An 18,903-nucleotide genomic window follows, 5' to 3' on the forward strand; every position below is an offset into this window, starting at 1 on the left:
AGGTTACAAGTTTCCGTTTCCACTTTGTCAAAGTAACCTCATTATTAAAATGTGCGATAACGTGGGCTAATGTGGGAAATAGTTCAGAGCTGGTACCGATCAAGGTGGAAATATCCAAAGTTGTGACGTTTTCAAGACGATTGGTCCTGCTGGCGTGCCAGCGAGTCAACTCAGCTTTTTATTTGAAGACAGTGAGCCAACACTACAAAGAAGATGGATAATTTAGACATTCAATCAACAAATTCCACTATGACAAAAAAGAATCGGCAAGCAGGTCAGTGTATCCCGTCTATTTCTTTCCCTTTCCCCGCTCGACTCTCCAGCAATCAAGGTCACAAAGCCGATTCCTTCCTCTCTTCCCGTGACATCTTTGCTAATTCCCATTAGCCCGTTCATGGCAGTTCACATCAGATCATCCGCAGGTGTACTGGAGGTTTGCGAGAGCTTCTACGGAAGAGCTTCTAAAGGTAAAGCTTTGTTTTTTGTGCACGCTGCTGGGAGATGATAGCGGAGCTTCTTCCAGAAGGTGGAAGAAGGCGGCAGAGAACTTAAGCCCTCCCATTTGATGCAGTGGCCCATCTTCTCAAGGAGCTTGAAGGCCTCTGGTGCGGGCTCCCATTTGTCTTCTTTCACATTCCCAGGTTTGATGACAACCAAGCTCGTCTTGCGTTCCACTAGGGCTGCGTGGATGGCACTCAACAAGCCAGTTTCCAGATTCCCAGCCAGAGGGGAAGGTACCAGGACCACCGATTGACTTTGTTCTATGCAGTCGAGCAGCGCCTCGGACGCAGCTGTGACACACCGACACAATTGTACGTTAGCTGTGAATGATTTGACTTATCGCAACTGGGCTGAAGTAGGATACCTTTTCCTGGTTGTACATCCCGATCAAAGAGGCAGAGCTTATAGCCGAAATGTTCTTCTAGAACATTCTCTAGCCACTTTGTATCACATGCTTTCAATCCTGTCTCTTTGTCGCTCTCATAACACATGAGAAATGCATCATAGGTCTTCCCATCTAAAAGTAAACAACACAGGATATTGTATCACAGTGGGCGAGTTTTTCCAGTTAACAATTCTTCAGAAATGAGGCGTCAAGCAATTTATTGCTACTTCCAGTTGTTCACTGTTTGACTAAATCAAAGAGAGAGGAACCAGCCGCTTAATAGGTTAATATGACCTATTTCAAAATCAACATAAAATCTTCTTTTTTGAAACACATTACAACATAGGACAAAAATAATGGACTTCAATAATGGACTCCCCAAAATTGGATGATTTTTGATTTTTTTTTTTTCCCCTCTGTTGGAAAGTTACAAAGTATTGTAAAACAATAGTTTGTCCTGTAATTCAAAGCTTAATTTACTCTGCCAAATATGAGAATAGGCATCAGCATCCATATCGGTAAGACCCTAACAATAACACATTGTTCATTTAAAACAACCATATAACGTTGCATTAAAGTCTGCTAGATTAATGCAAGTACACAAGGTTAATGAATAGCACCTCTGTTGTGGTGTGATGAACTTAAAGCAGACAGTTAATTGAACACAAATGGTGGAGCAGCACATGTAGTTGGGATTAATTACGTTTTACTGACAACAAACCTAGTGGACCTATGCAAAAAATGTGGTTGTAACCTACAAGCTGGCAAGTTAAAGTGCTAGTAAGTCAAAGTACCACTTGTAGAGAATTTCTATAGTGCACAAATAGCGTTGTTTTATTTTTAACCAAAATAGGCCACCATTTGACTGACTCTCACCTGAGGTTTTCCTATGACAGCCCAGAGTGTTTCGCAGAAAGAGAATGAGTTCAATCTTGAATTTGACATAGACACTGACAGTTGCGGCCATTATTGCCACGATAACCACAGGGCAGAGTGCTACAGGCATGTGGGAACCTTGAACTGAAATGAAAAATAAAACACCCAAGACAGAATGCAGACATGATTTAGACGGTTAATATTAAACAGTGGCGGCTGGTCAAGCGAGCTCACTGCGCCACTATGGCATGTTGGTCATGAAAGTGGAAAATAGAGAGCTATCTATTTTCGGGGGTGGACTTAAGTGTAAAAGTTCAAATGTCAACGATCTGACGTGTTCTAATCACTTGTAGGTTTAGAAGATTGGATATGTCATCAAAATAATAATGAAAATACTTAAGACAGCAGTACTTTTGAAATGATCATCAGCATTCCTTGTTATTGCTAATCAAAACAAATGACTTTTATCGGAGGTCGGGATTTTTGTCGAAACAATGCGACTCCAGCATACACAGTCAGCTACAACTGTTTTTGTTCTTTTGTATAAATTACGCATGGAGGCGTTACATGTTAAGCAATTCAAACTTAGAACAATCAATCAGTCTTACCTTTTTTGGCTAAGGTAATGGTGACGAAGATTGAGAGTGAAAAATCTTGCATTTTACAGGTGTAATTACTTGAGAGATCTTCCTCTGTTACTTCTTTGAACACCAAATTTACAGTGTTTTTTACACCTTCAATCAAATTTTCCCTGTAAAATGAGATTGGAAGAATAAGATTATCAGACAAATTGAAATTTGTTCATTCATTTTGCATGTGAGTCGTTTACCTTGTATAATTGCAGAAGACTGGGAAGGAGTCATTCTTTTCCACAAATGTGTTGTCACTCATCCAAAACAACAAACTGGGCTCTGAATATAATACAGCTTCACATTTAATCACAGCCGGTGAGCCTGAAAAAGCAGTTTGAGGGGGGGAAAAAAAAAGTCATAATGTAGTGGTTCACATGGCCAGCGTTGATGCATTGAAAGCTCAAAGTGTAAATTTTGGTGTGATGGCTCTGAACAGGATAAGCAGAAGAAAATGGATAGAATCAATACAAGAGTGATGCTTACCCACATCCACATAAATGATTTCATTTGCCCCCGGGTAGGAGATCACAGCATGTTTGTTTCCTAGGAAAATATCCAATTAATTTATACAAAAAAATCTGCAATCATGCAGGTGACAGATATTTTTCCATAGACTTACTCTGACTAGGCTGGACGTCCAACTCCAACGTGAAGCTCATGTTATAGATTTGACCATCAAAGAGGTAAGGCCTGGTGCAGGTGTAGACACCAGAATCTGTGTCTTCCACACTTGAGAAGTAGCTCTTAACTTTCTGCGCTGACTTGCCCTCCTGCAGGGTTGATTAGAATGTGATGCAATTTTACTCTTCATTCATTCATTCAAATTCTGGAAAATAGTGAAAAATCATTTGAAATACTTTGTGCCATATGATGTCATAACTGGTGAAGTAGGGATTATTTGAAGGCGGGGTGTTGACATCTGAACAGCTCAAAGTGCAGGACTCTTGTGTGTAACATATCATCCGGTTCCAAGTTGTGTTTTCCAGCTCTCTAGGCAGCGTGGTGTACACGGTCAGCCTGAACCACAACTTCTCACTTTTATTCCTGTCATGTGAGGAAAGTTCAGAGTATGTCTGTGGGAATTTGGTACACTCAAATACAACAGCGCTTCAAAATGTTAACCATGATTCTAATTTACCTTTGTGAACACGAGTAGTTGCCCTGATGGTTTACTGAAGCAGTGAGAATGAAAAGGCTCGTGTCAAAAAAAAGGAGACCCATCTGTCTCTGTTCAGCCGGTGACATGTTGCTCAGGTCCATCGGCAGCTTGCTCTCACTGCTCCATATTACTGGAGCGTGGTCAAGACGATGAGATGACCGTTGGCACTGCAGCACAACCATCTCACCTGCCTTGACGTAAATTTCCTTTGGGGGTCCCGCCACACACCTGCCTGTGGATTCAGAGTTTCTTCATCTCAAAATGTAAATCACATGTGTCAATATCCACAATCCGTGCCCACATTTTAAATTGTCATATGTAAAAAGTAACTTTTCTGTTACCAAACCTCTTTTTACAGTAACTTGAACAATTGTTACACATGTTAGTCTCAGGTGCCTGAGTATCTGTTACAGGAATGTACCAAACACAGCAATATATATATCATAAAATGATGGTTGAGCTCACCATGTAAAATAAATGGTACATTGGTGGTTAAATTGTCTTTCAATGCTCGAATGACCCAACTACAATGCACAATTCACAAAACGTATTGTGAATGTTGCTGTCCAGCAAGAGAATATTAAGTTTATAAAAAAGAAAAGGTACTATAGACATATTACACATTTGCATTCAGAGGATTGGAGAAGTTGAAGTCACGTACAAATGAATTTTAGGTTCATCTGGAGATGAATGTCTCCAAATTCCCCTTTTTGTAAAAAGTGTAGTCTTATTTATTCACTGACCTGTTGAAAATGCAAGTAGTAAAAGGATTTGGAAAAGAGACACCATCGCGATGAAGAAGGCTGTTGTAAATGTGAGCCCTAGTGACTTCCCTTCAAACACGGTGAACGGTTTCTCAGAACGTTTTTCTTGAAATGAAACCGAAACTTACAGAGGGAGTCTCAAAAGCAGATATCCCATTGTTGTAATGTAATGTATATTATTTGGGGGGAAAAATAGACAAACATGCGATCTGTTTGCTTTTATGTAGGATGACAGAAACATTAACGGTAAAATAAAGATTGAGAACCTTGTCTGCATCACTTTTTCATCCATTATTTTTACTATTTTTTGTCTTATATTTATTTATTTTTCTGGTTGTTTTACTTTTAAGCTGTTATGTGTTTTCATTGTGTGCGCCATGAAAGGTTTTTGGGTTGCCACTGTGTGAAATATCATCTTTTATTTTTCCTAAGACAAGCTACATGCAAGATTTAAGATCTTAAAAGCAAACACAGGATATGTTTAGCTTCTGCTTGCACTCAAGTGCTGCAGAGGGAAAGTCAAACTGTGGTTTCTTTCACTTGGACTCCGAGGGGTCACTGTCCTATAGATGACCCTAACGCACCATGATGGAACGTGATAGTGCCCCAGTGCATTATGTAAAACAAGGATGTAAAACAAGAGGGCCTCAGTTGGGCCCCCCGGCAGCTCAGAAAGGATGGAGGCGGGAAAACAAAACAACACAAATCATTGCGTGTTCAATTCATGTCATTATACGTAGGTTTTGACAATGAAATGAAGTCCACTTTCTTGTGGGAGTATTTGTTGCTGTGTATTTTTTTATTGAATAGTCACTGCACTTAAGTAGAATTTTCAGGCATCTGGACTCGCACACTTTTTTATTTTTTTTATTTAATTATGGCTTTACTCTGTGTGTGTGTGTGTGTGTGTGTGTGTGTGTGTGTGCGTGTGCGTACATGTGTTTGTGTGTCGTTCGCCTGACCTTGGTAATTTTCGAAACAATCTGAAGGCACTGAAATTTAAAACAAATATTTCAGGAATGAGAAATGTCCTCCAAAAGAGGACCCACCCAGACACACATCACGCACACACGTGCAAGCACACACCTTGCACACTTCGCACACACATGCGCATGCACACACACACACACACACACACGCACACACACACTCACAAATTCCCACATTAATGATGGGAAGCTATTGTTATAAAAGTGATAGTCTCATGGAGAATAGGAACATTTCTTCCTTGCCAAACTGACGTCAGTTTAACAACAATATGAGAAGATCTGATCTTTGCCTCGACTCGTACTGTATTCTGCATGTATGTAAGGCTTATAGATGAACCCAAAAATAACACCAAATTATTATATTAATTATGTTACGTGCAAAACAACAGTTATTTGATACTTGAAGGGACCAATAAATTCTAATTTGACATCGTGAGAGCAGGACGACGCCGAACAATAGATCAGCAGTGTCATCAGCAGTTTAGGCATAGAGATACAGAGAGACTAGAAGAGTCACAGAAGGTATAGAAGTGGGCATCCTTGGAGCTTTTAATGGATCAAACATCTGTTGTTGATTTTGCTATTCATTTATTTGTAACGATACTATGTACATTAATGTCGAATTAGGTTCACCTATAAAGGTGAAAGTGAATTTTAGGTTCATCCTGATATTTAATCAAAAAGCACCATATTCCCTAACTTTTTTAGGAGTAACATAATTTGAGGTTATTTTGTTTTAAAATTTAGGCAGGGATTAGAGTTGGGCTGTAAGAATGATGGAATGTTGACGTAAGAGGAAACTTTTTTTTTTTTTTTAAAGGCACTGGGCAATGTGTTGGCTATTTAAATAGTATTACACAAATGACGAATTTCAAAATGTTTTAAGCATGATTAAAGTTGTTCCTCCAAGCCAGTACTGATTCATTTTGGAAGTATGCTGGTGAGTGCACGTAAATGCTGCCTTTTGCCAAATAGCCCCTATGTGATTAGACATTAGGATTAACGTAACAAGAAGCCGTCATCATAAACCAATTAGGAAAAACTTTGTGAGGAATGTTTGCGAACAAAGCTCTTTTTAAAATCAACTCAAGAATGACCTGTCAGTGATGATCAACGTTTTCAGTGAGACTTTTTCCCACTGTGATGAAATGACTCAAATATTAGGCCAAAAGGTCCGGAGAGAGCCACGCCTGCTCGCTCAGGCCCATAAGAGCATGTCTGACACATTTCAACATTAGTGCACACACAGCCTCGTTCTCTCACATGTTCACAAGCACACACACGTCCAGAAAGCACCATGTGTCACACACATAAAATATTCTCCTACTAATGCCTCCACCTATCCTGTTCCTCTCCCTGGTCATAAGCTACTTCCTAATGTCTGTTTTTTTTTTTTGTTAACGCAACACACATAAGCATACCAAAAAAATAACCAATTAATGATTTTGAGAAATTGTTTATATTTGTCCATAGCAATCTCAGTCAGTTTGTTTGTCTGCACTGTCGATTTGAAATAATGTCCTGTTTGTGAATAAACAGATGGAAATTAAAATTTGTCATCCGATTAATCGGAAAATTTAGATAATTGACAGATTATTTGATTACTAAGATAATTGTTAGTTGCAGCCGTATTTGAACATTAGGCTAGTAGAATTTTATTAGATGAAATGATGTTTTAGTTAAACATTTTGCTATTTAAATAGACAAAGTTTAAATTACCCGTGCATGTGTTGCTTTTACTGAGAGTCACAAATTAACTAAGCACAATTTGCTTCTTAATCTTCCTTTAGTTTCCTCAAAGTGGTTATGTGATTGATAGTCTCACAATTCTTGACAACAAGAGAGTGACAACAGGTGCTACAAAATGGTTCAAATTTGTTGTAGTTGAAGGATTGATGGATTTTGGTACATATTGGTTCACATTATTATATAAAATATCGTAAATAGGTGTGAGCCTGTTTATAGACAGAGAAAGTGCTCCCGTGGTTTTCACAGCACTAAAACCATGTTATGGATACAAACCACTGATCATATGTGGTTAAAACACAATTTATGGTGCTGCAAAAAATGTCTGTCCACTTGCCAAAGGCTCTTTATGAAGTATCAAGGCTCACTTTCAGTCTCATGACACACGTGCTCGCCAGGCACACACACAATTTCAGGAATCTTCGTCATCGGTTTACAATCGGCTGCATTTCATTAGCGTCGTTCCATGTGCACTTGTTCGCATGTGCACGCTTTATTGGCAGCTGAGGTAAGAGAGTCACAGTGAAGTTTCATGCAGTTTGATCACACTTTCTGTGGGTGGGGATGGTCGAGCTTCAATGCTATCCAGCTGTAAGGAGACCAAGGTAAAGCTCTTACAGTTGTGTCAACATGAATGGGAAAGCTATTAAAGCATTTTTTCGAGAGACAAATCAGTGCTCGAGTAAAACCAAAGTCCTACAAGACTAATTGAGTGAGGGCCTGTGTGCGAACGTGTGTGTCGCTTGATAAATGACAGTGACTACTAACCTACAATCAGTGCAATCCAAAAACCAAATGGATGCTAAGTTCCAAATTTTTACCACTCCCTCAAACATTAAGCACTGTCATGGAAAAAATCCGATCTTTTTGACTTGCTAGTTACTTAAACCTCATTTATTGACATACAGGGAATCCCTGTATTTTTTTTTTCTTTTTCCATTTTTTAAGTATAACCACCCCCCACACATACACAAAACCCCTTGACTTATTATAATACATTTTCAAGTATCACTTAGAGTCTTTCACGCTCAAGAAACAGAAGACTATTGTACATCATCACGTCGAAGAAAGAAAGACTCAATTTCACAGTTCCTTAAATGAGTTCCATGAATAAATGACAACCCCCTAAAAAGATTCCCTTAAGATGCCACACACATTCTTAATTTTGTCTCAACATAGTTGCCAAGATGCTGCAAGAAAAAATGTGAACCCAGGAATAATGATTCTGGATACTGTAAAAAAACAAGCAAACAAAAAAAATCCAATTGCTTTATAACTCTATAATATAGAAATGGGGCAAGCATCAAATGGCGATAAGGCATGTTAGGTGGTATTCCATCCAGAAGTAGACCTGACCTGAAAAATGACCTCATAATGAAATACCCTGATGGTGTGATACCGAGTTAACCATCAGAACAATAACCACAATGTTATAACAACATGGAAAACCCCTTTCTCAGCATGACACACAGGTCTCCTACTAAGACTACAGCCAAGTCCACCATTTCCCAAACGGAAGTGCTAATTAACCCAAAAAGCTCCACACTTCCTGCTGGCAAGCAATTATGCCCTGTATGACTGAGGGTTACTACGGTAACTGTTATTTCATGTGTGAGAAAGGGTGTGTGGGTGAGAGAGGTGGAATGATAGCAGACACAAAGACAGACTACGGCAGGAAGTCTTCAATTAGTTTGTTCATTGGATCTGTTATCCAGAGGCGTCATGGCCACCTGAGGGCCATTGGAAACAGATGCTTTTGGGATACAGCCAAACTCTGAGGTCTGTTGTTCTCCAGAGGTGCAAGTGTTCACACGCCGTGCCTAAAGTTAATTCAGCAATTTGTTTTTAGATACATTATACATTAGAAGATACGTGTCAAAACATGGAAAGAATGATAACTCTTACTAAATAGAGAAATTGTTCATTCCAATTTGTGTGCTGGGTGCCGACTCCCTTTTAACATGAGTTTGAATGTGAGTGGTTAATTACCATCACAGTCGCATTCCTATTTATGAGGGGGTGTGCACACTTGTGCAACCACATTATCCGTTATTTTTATTTCCAGGTTTCATTTTTCTTTTTTCCTTCGCGTTATACAAGTTTCAGGTCAACGTTCTAAAAAGAATGATCTTGGACTCATTTTTTGATATCACAAGACATTTGAACAAGGGTGTGTAGAATTTTTATATCCACTATATGGCTTCATAAAGATTGACACTGCTCTGCACTGCCCACACACAAAACATGACTTAAAAGATACGTAATGGAAAGTGTGATGCAGACACACTGTAAACACAACGACCAATAATGGCATAAACAAATAAATAAATAAATAAATAAATAAATAAATAAATAAATAAATGCATTCTTGAATCCAGAGAAGATTTGACACAACATTTGGCAACACAATTAAAAGAATTAAGGCGACTCATTGTCCTCAGAATCCAAAGTACCACAATCACATTTCCGACAAGCGCATAAATTGATTTTGCACATTACAAGTAGAGATACTGGTAAAAACTAAAGTGCTGATGATGCTATTTTCCTCACTAGTGTGCTGACACTTCATGTTCAACATGTCACGTGTCACCATCATCTTGTCCAGGATGGAAGAGTGGGACTTTTGAACAGCACACACAGGGGCAATAAGCACAAGTGGAACAATAAGCGCCATAACAGGAAATGTGCAGACCAATATCAGTCATTGTTCTGCTTTGTCTGACTCATATGGTGTCCACTGTGGAAGAAACACATGTGACATAAACATAATCGCTCCTGTTTTTCTGATCTAAATCAACTAATAGGAAAAACAGCGCCCCTCTAAGCTTTGTACTGACATACCCTCACCTTCATCTGGACAGAAATAATCTCACCAATACTGTCAGTTAGGTCCGATTAAGTTTCCAATGAGGAAAATTTCCTGAATTTCCCGTCTTAATTTCTCATGGAAATTTAACCCAAACTTTCCTGAAGGTTACCTTTGACATTTTTGTTTTTGTTGTAATCAGGTGTTTGCCCCACACACCCACTGCATGACTTGATCCACCATAATTACTGCTATTTAATTGACTCATGGAGAGGCTTTCCCTCAAGGATTGCTGAAAGCTTCAGTGCTGGAAAAGGAGACAGAAGCAACCACAGTCACTGACTCAGGCTCCAACTTGGATTAGTGGGTAGACTGCTGAAATAAATCATCTATCTGCTGTGGCCTAAGCAAGCTCCAACCGGTAATAAATAATCGTGTTCCATTCCGCCTTACACGCGAGTTGGAATCGAGTTAGAAATGACATGAAATTCCCTTTTGTCAAAGAAAATCTAACTAGCATGAAGTAAAACGCTTTTCTGATTTATGATGGCGTTAAAGTTAATTAAAGTGCAACAAGCAGCACATCATATTTTAAATAACCACACACCAATCAATCAAATGTTGCCACACAACATGCTCCCCACAATAATGACCCAAGAAAGGCTCAGAACCTAAACAAAGTCTCCAGTCAACTCCAGCCCAGCTCACCCTGCAGTATTCGCAAGTACATAACCCAGACAAAAAAATACAAAATAAAATCATGAAGCCATCCATCCATTTATTATTTTAAAACAACTGAATTGGATTCACTGGAGGAAAATGATTTGAGGAGGCAGAATAAAAATGACGGTCAATTTGAATAGTTGCTCTGCATTGTTATTATGCGTCGCCACTCGATGTGAGTGTGACAGTGACAGAAGACTTATGATTACATATATAATAAATATATTACATTATATATTATAATTATTATAACATTTCCATGAACCTTTCTAATGTGTAGTTTCACATTATAAGTTAGCATCAGGCTAATGGATTTATTATCAATTACTTGGTTGAAAATGTTGCCGTTTATTTGCTTTTGTTTTATGTGTCATCTATTAGAAGTGACAAATGAAGAGCTTAAAGCAAGCACCCTTCATGCTTCAAATAAATAAATAAATAAATAGACAAATAAATAGCTAGATAGATAATGCTGGAGTGGTTACCTCGTCTGATTTCCATGCAGGCAGCGTTGTCTCACTGTCAACACATCTCACTCGCAAACCTAAAAAGGGGCCAAAAAACGAATGCATGTAAATATTTAAAAATACTTACAAATTTGACAAATGTCTTGGCGCACATTTACACACTACTAAGAATTGTGTGCATTGTAATGTTGTGTTCTTAAATAAATCCTGTCTGTCATTTTAAAATGTGTAAACATTTGTAAAAGCACTGCGCCACTTCAAGTACTAACCAACACAGCATGCTTCCATTGTTTCCCACTAAAATTATAGACCAGGCGCTTCACAGTAACAATAACAGTACAACTGAGAGTATTCCTCAATAGTCCGTTATACAAGCTAGTCAGCATACGAAATAAACATAATATTTTCAAATGTGATGTTCATGTTCAAACACACTGTGTTGTTGTGCATCTTTCATCAGTTGTGAGTCATTTTCCAAAGGGGCAGGAAGTCACATGCTGAGCTCTGCCAAGCCTTTTACTCATTCGTGTAGTCCAAAAAAGGCCATATTGCAAGGGAGGGTTAAAATCACTCAATTAACAAGTGATCATTCATGTGTGGATGAAATGAATGCATCATGATGGGGAAAACCCCAAGAACGCTTGCTAACGCGAGGATAAAAATTTGGTACACTTCCAAAATGACAATGCTCCTTCCCCAAATGAAAAACATCACTCGAGCAATAGAAAAAAAACCTCCTGCAGTCAGTAAACATTGAGACTGTACAAAGTCTCCTAGTGAGTATCCTTATTTTATATTTAACAGTCATTTAAATTCAAATTGAAAGTGAATGACAAGTTCATAACCTTGACTGCCAAGAAAATTCCTTGCGTTATTCTGTAACTGATCTGTTTGAGCAAACACAAATGTTGCCCTTCAAATACCATTCATAACACGTCAATATGAATAACAGTGTATGTCATCACTAGTTAATGAAAAAAGAATTATGTGTTTTTTTTCACATGAGACTCCCTCACACACGCACAAATCTCGCATTTTCTTTTCATGGGAAAACACTGAACAAACAAACCTTTGCAACAATGTGGCAACAAGAGTGAGTACACACCAAATTGACATCAGAAAAAAAACAATTGGGCACCATTTGTACATTTTTGGTGTACTCGTTTTTGTTGCCACCGGTTTAGACATAATTAGCTGTGTGTTAAGTTATTTTTTAGGGCCCTAAAAATTTAGACTGTTATACAAGTTGTACACTACTTTTATGGTGTACATTTTTCTTGCCTGTGGTGACACATTTATGGCAATGAGTTGCACTTTGACAGTGCATTTGAATTGTTATACAAGGTGTACACTGACTATTTCACATTGCAGCAATGTCATTTCTTCAATGTTGTCTCATATGAAGATGAAAAATGGAGGGGTGTCCTCGTTTTTTCGACATACATGCTTTTCAGTGGACAAGGAAGATACGAGGAAACAAAAACACTGTACCCATCTACGAGTTCTCAATAATCAACTATAAATTAGCATAGAGCATTGGTCGTGTTTAGTATACAGCTGACAGTGTTTACCTTTGGTCATGAGGAATTAAAAGTTGTATATGAAATGGAGTTTGTGTTGTAGGTTCCTCTCGGACTCGCCCTGAGACTTGGCCCAAGTTTCCAAACATTTGACAGCAAAGAACTTCTTAAGGCCCTTTGTGGTGATCTGCTGGAGCCAAACAGCTGTTTTGTGTCCTTGAGGGAAGGGAAAACAAGAAATGAGAACGTGAGAGGCACAAATTGGGAAAACAAAAAGGAGAGGAGAAGGAAGTAAAGAGCACAGATACCGTATATGAGGGTGTCCATACTTGTTTGATTGTGTCCAGGGGCCAGAAGCATGAGTGGGTGGAATTTAACAATTAACATAGACAGTCGTCCGGGGAATGCGGGTCTCCGTGACAACAGTGGGCACAGCCAAACACACGGGTTCTTTCATAACCACCTCTAACACAAATGGCTTTTTCACAAGCACTGAGCAATGCTTGTTTATGAAAAGCCTTTTCCCTTCCACTTCAAATATGGGGAAGTACTTGACATATATCTTGCATACATGACGTCTGGAGGTAAGAGCTGATGAGGAACTGGCAGAACTTCAAATTCACTTTCAAAAGTGTGTGTGTGTGTGTGTGTTGTAGGATGGGAGGGGTTGGGGGTTATTGAGGGCAGTGTTTGCGCCAGCAGGTCCACCCTAGAAAGAAGACGTAATCACTGACATTTTTACCTTAAAACAAATCAAGTGACGATACAGTCAGGACAGCATGCATTTTAATTCCGCAAGCAAGGCGGTAAAACCAAATGAGATGAAGAAAATGATACAAAAGTTCAACAGTTAGACCTCCCCATCCTTTACATGGAAAACTTGCATGTTTTCGAGTCCACTTTCCTCTTACAGTCCAAATGCAAATAAGTAAGGTACTGTAAATTGAAAACAAAATTGTCCATAGGTGTGAAAGTGAATGGTTGGTTGACTGCAGTGTATGTGCTTTTTGATAAATTGGCAACTAAAAAATTGGGATTTTCCATGAAATTCCAGAGCAAACCTAAAGTCAGATTCACAAATCAACGTAACTTGACTTTTCGCACAACTTGTTATTCAGACTCGGAACCTACCAATACATGGTCATTAAGTTACGCAAGATTAAAGTACGCCAAAACAGGCCATTTGAATTTTTGGACAAATTTACAGCTTCTGATTTAATATGTCCAGATTAACAAAAATTCTAAAAGTGTATATAACACAAAGAAACGTCTGAAGGGCAGATGAAAACATTTGTAATTATCTCATGTGCAAATTATAATCAAGACACAACAAGCGCTTGTCATGTGTTTTGTACATGGAAATTTTGGAACGATGACCCACATGCATTGGATCAAACAAAAGCACGTTTGTGTTACGGGGCGCGGCAGTGACTCGTGTCACGTGACTGACCTGCACAGTTTCTTTCCTGCAAATGTGACGGACGGACGGGCGGCAGACACGCGTGCAGGAACAAGACTTCTTCCGTCCGCCTCTCCTTCCTCCTCCCGCAGGCTCCGACGCAACGTTGCAGCCCACAGGACATCCGCGCGCTGTCATGGGACATCTCAATGCATTGGCTCGGGCTTAATAGAGACGTCGTGTTCTATTCCCGTGATTTAGTAGTTGACAATATAAACTGCAAAACCTAATCTTGGACTGTCTGCGTTTATCTTGCATCAACGATGTGCTCCAGAACTGGACCATCACGGTAACTATTGCGTGTGCGTGTGTGTGCGTGCGTCTGCTCTGTTTTGCTGCTCTATTTTAAAATATTAAAACACAAGAGAAACTTACATGCAATGTTTAGAAAATAAAAATGATTAAAAGTTATTTAGAAGTAAAAGTCACAAGACTCATTGCCCTGGACTACAGATGTATTTAAGTAGAAGTATATTAGATAGATAGATAGATAGATAGATAGATAGATAGATAGATAGATAGATAGATAGATAGATAGATAGATAGATAGATAGATAGATAGATAGATAGATAGATAGATAGATAGATAGACAGACAGACAGACAGACAGATAGACGACTTCGTTTGATTCAACTGCTGTACTTGAGTAAAATTTTATAAAATTGCTGAAACAAAAGGTACTTGTGTTCAAAATAAAATCCAAAACGCCAAGTTATCAAAAATAAATTTCCTACGTAATTGACAGCATTTTTTTTAAATAAACCAACATCCACAAAATACTCTTAGTTATTCTTTAACTTTCAAGTGTCAAACTAGTTAAAATGGGGTTACATGTAAATTATTTATTAATTTTTAATACCAGAAGCTAGCTCGTGATTGCACGCCTTATGCCATCAAAATGTGTTCCCGACAACAGAACATGCCAAAAATAGATTGGGAATATCTTCTTCACTAAATTCATTGCGTCCTAATGCTCCCGGTTCAGTTTTTTTTTTTTTTTTTTTTTTTTTACCAAGTCTGGAGTAGAAAGTATCAAATGTTTTTTTCAAATGTTGGGATTAAAAGTTACTCCAAAAAATAAAATACTCAAGTTCATCCATCCATTACCAACACCGGGCAAAAGGCAGACTACACCCTGAAGAGGTCGCCACCCAGTCGCATACAAATAACCAAACACACTCACATGGACACTAACACTGATCAGGAATCATCAATTCAAGAGAGTGATCCTACACCGTCAGTGACTACTCAAGTACAGATGCCTGAAAAATCAATCTATTCGAGTACAGTTTAAATAGGATACAAAATCTAAGTGGAAGTTCTAAAAAGTATGTTAAAAAGTGGCTGTATTGGCATTTAATCATTTTCTAAAGCTCAGTCAATGTGACAACAATAGATCTTGGTCCCAAAATGTGGAAAGCAAGGAGGGGAAGGGGAGTGACCACGTGTTGAGTATGTGTGATTTAAGTATGGCTTGATCTATGCGTCCTAAATATCATCCATGAAAATATTATGAAGGCAGTTTTGTAGACTTAAGGCCAATCCCTAAAGGACACTTTGGGGATTTTCCATGGGAGACTCTTAAGGCTTGAACTTTGCCCCGTCTGACATATTTCCTGATTAAATACAGTGCATGTCAGCAGCTTCTAAATTCCAACGCAGATGAAACACTCTCCCGCAGCTCCCATGAGGTTAATTTTAAATTCATGATGCCGGCTTTGGGAACGCGGATGTTTTCCATGCAGGGCCTCGAACATTGCCAATTTGGGATTTACATTGAAACTTGCTGTATCATGCCTGATTTTCAAGTGGCATTTTTCAAAATGTTTGAGGGTTTACAACAAGGTTTATTTTTTCATATTAAATTAAATGGTTTGGCTCAACTTTTTTGTTTTGCAACACAAGCATTTTAATTCTCCGGTGTCATTTTTCCAGTAAACTTCAGATGCCATTGACATTTGGCTCGAAGCAAGCACACTTGACCTCTTATTTGGAGAACTGTCCAAGAGAGTCTTTCTCACTTTGGATATTTCCTAAAAGTGATGTCAGTGTTCCATTTTTTCAGTCTATCCAATGTCCATCCACAGGTTCCCCTCCATCCACATCCTTCTCTTCCTCATCACCCTTCCTGTGGTGTTCTCCTTCTCACGACCTCAGTGGATCCTTCGGCGTGTCCCAGTGGTCCTCCCACAGCAAAGCGAGAGTCGCCCAGCCCCACGCTTCCTGTCTCAAGCCCGCCTTGATGTCGCCTCTCCGTGTGACCCAGAATGCCACAAAAAGGCACCTCTACCCAGCTACTCGGACTTGCGGCAATTTCTGGCCTACGAGACGCTTCACTCAGACGGTCAACTCACTGAGACCTCCATCGGGATCTATGGTTATAACCTCGGGTCCAACAAAAGCCCTGCGTACTCCTTGGCACCCGCTGAGAAAGGCCAACAGTCACATACCAGACGCAAGCGTCAGATCTTTGGTCATGACGGGCGATACAGCATTGCGGGTCAGAACTTTGTGCTTAAATATCCTTTCTCAGCCGCTGTCAAACTGTCCACCGGCTGTTCTGGTACCCTGGTCGGAGACCGCCACGTTCTCACAGCTGCACATTGTGTTCATGATGGTAAAAACTACGTGAAGGGTGCCCAGAGGCTCAGAGTGGGCTTTCTAAAACCCAGACAACGAGACCTAGCGTCTCCAATTTCCAACTTGAGCAACCATGTGGAGAAGGATCCAAACGGCGCCCTAATTGTGTCAGAGAAAATGAAGTTCCAGTGGATCAGAGCCAAGCGCACACATGTGCCCAAAGGATGGATCAAAGGCAATGCCAATGACATCGGGATGGACTATGACTATGCACTTTTAGAACTCAAGAAAGCCCACAAACGGCGTCATATGAAGTTGGGCGTGAGCCCTTCTTCTAAGAGGCTTCCTGGGCGACGGGTGCACTTCTCAGGTTTCGACAACGACCGGCCGGGACAGTTGGTGTATCGTTTTTGTCAGGCCGGAGAGGAGACGCCGGACCTGCTCTACCAGCACTGCGACGCCCAACCCGGGGCCAGCGGGTCGGGGGTCTACGCCCGAATGTGGGAGGGGCGGCGTCGGCGCTGGGAGAGGAAGGTGATAGGCGTGTTTTCGGGACACCAGTGGGTGGAGCGTCAAGGGGCGTCTCAGGAATTTAATGTGGCCGTGAGAATCACACCACTTAAATATGCTCAAATCTGTTACTGGATAAAAGGTAACTTTGTGGACTGTCGAGAAGGCTGAATAAGGACATTGATGTGATAGCACCACTCACAGCACTGAAGAAAAGTGAGCATGTAAAATCACTGCAGCAACAAAAGACATAGATGAAAAATAATTAGTGATCCTCGTGAATAGCAAACATTTTTGAATAATTGATGCCCATCCAAAATGTTTGTACTTTTCTAGAGATACCACAAAATTGATTTTTTTTTTTTAATCCTATCCAACAAGGCTATTGCCCCTGACGCGCTTTCCTAAAGTTCAACAGATCAGCTGGTGAGTTTTTCAGTGAATAACCGAGAAGTTACCTTCCCTAAAAAAAATCCTCTATATGCGAGTGCCAAACAGCAAATATGTGGGGCTTCACTATAGTTCTATTACTATATCTCAAGACTACCTTATACCCACAAGTCAAATGTACTAACTGTAACGTCAAAAAGTAGTCTTATACTGTCACCAAGTGGAACAAGTGTGAAATACACTTCAATCAAGTACAACACATTTGGAGATTTTATATTTTAAGAAAATAATCGGGCCAAATTGACATGGTTACCCAAACAATCGCATTTGCTTCCGGGGGAATGGTCAGGTAATCTGTGATCTGGAGCATTGATCACAATTAAGTATTGATAACAGATGGATGGATATCGTACCTGTTGGGCAGAAACATGGTTAAGTTCAGAAAAAAATAAATCAATATAGAGTTGTCCTTAAATGTATTTCCGACGCTGACTTTGAAAATGTCTACTTTATTCAAGCACATCAGGTTTGAATTTTTTTTACTGTCAAGCTTGCGCAATACAGATTTTTTACCATGCGTTGTGCCAGATGCTTCAGAAAAAAAATCCACCCATATCTGAACCCAACCCCTAATTCATAAATATTACAGTATTATATTCTATATTATGAAAGAAGTTATATTCAGAGTCAACGATTTTTTTATGTTCAATTACTATTTGAACATGATTTGGGATGGTGTTGTTTCATAGCAATATACTACTTTAACAAAATGGTGTTTGTTAACATGCAAGACGCCCCTTTCTTTAAAAAAATGATTTTTATTTTTACTGCGACAATATAAAAAAGTGAAGAGCACGACTGGGACAACACCAAGTATGATTGCACTGTTTGAACTTTTTCTACTGATTATATTTTACTACTTATATTTTTGATGAATGTATAAGTGAGCGACCAAAGGTGCTGTTTCATTGTGTCTTATCAGCAAATTGTATTCTTGACAAGCATGCGCTTTTATTTCTTCTAAATCAAAAGATCTGGGTTGCTATTGTGCAGAATTGTCTTTCCAAAGCTCACCTTTAGGTGAATATTGTGACATGCTAACCCCCCAAAAATCATCTCAATCTTTGTGGAGGGGACGTATTGGGAACACAATACAGTACTGTCCATGCTTTTTGTTGGACAACTTCATGTTCAATGTTTTGTTCTGCTCCCTCTTGGTTGAGTAGCAACGCATTACTACAAGTATTTGTTAGTACACTTTGCTTCACTAGCCTTTGTTAAATTGCATTACTGTGTTCCAGAAATGAATAACGGGCAAATAAATGAAATAAATGCTTCAGAGACCTTACTTCATCTGCACATAGGTTTCGTTCATTTATAAAAATACATACGATGT

The 18,903-nt window shown here is 39.3% G+C and overlaps 2 protein-coding genes across 5 annotated transcripts; one reads left to right on the forward strand and one right to left on the reverse strand.

The window, feature by feature from the left end:
• Positions 1-128: 128 nt before the first annotated feature.
• On the reverse strand, positions 129-14,313 carry LOC148400443 (interleukin-18 receptor 1-like). Of its 4 annotated transcripts, none has more exons than XM_088370621.1 (13): positions 14,019-14,313; positions 12,898-13,277; positions 12,620-12,784; positions 11,067-11,125; positions 3,533-3,785; positions 3,252-3,438; positions 3,014-3,164; positions 2,878-2,937; positions 2,592-2,715; positions 2,371-2,513; positions 1,763-1,906; positions 866-1,018; positions 129-791 (listed from the first exon to the last, which is right to left on the reverse strand). In XM_088370621.1, exons 4-13 carry the CDS (start codon positions 11,080-11,082, stop codon positions 448-450), a joined length of 1,575 nt encoding a protein of 524 aa, XP_088226747.1. In that variant the 5' UTR covers positions 11,083-11,125; positions 12,620-12,784; positions 12,898-13,277; positions 14,019-14,313; the 3' UTR covers positions 129-447. The 4 variants fall into 4 exon arrangements, with proteins under 4 accessions (XP_088226747.1, XP_088226746.1, XP_088226748.1 ...); XM_088370620.1 differs by having other exon boundaries at positions 12,877-13,277; XM_088370622.1 differs by lacking the exon at positions 12,898-13,277.
• Positions 14,023-18,855, forward strand: LOC148400444 (serine protease 23-like). Its single transcript, XM_088370625.1, has 2 exons — positions 14,023-14,316; positions 16,115-18,855. The coding sequence occupies exons 1-2, from the start codon at positions 14,291-14,293 to the stop codon at positions 17,286-17,288; spliced, it is 1,200 nt and encodes a 399-aa protein (XP_088226751.1). The 5' UTR covers positions 14,023-14,290; the 3' UTR covers positions 17,289-18,855.
• The last annotated feature ends 48 nt before the right edge of the window (positions 18,856-18,903 follow it).

Source organism: Syngnathus floridae, chromosome 3 (genome assembly GCF_059516105.1).
Source record: "Syngnathus floridae isolate MCC-2025c chromosome 3, RoL_Sflo_1.0, whole genome shotgun sequence".
Classification (NCBI taxonomy): domain Eukaryota; kingdom Metazoa; phylum Chordata; class Actinopteri; order Syngnathiformes; family Syngnathidae; genus Syngnathus; species Syngnathus floridae.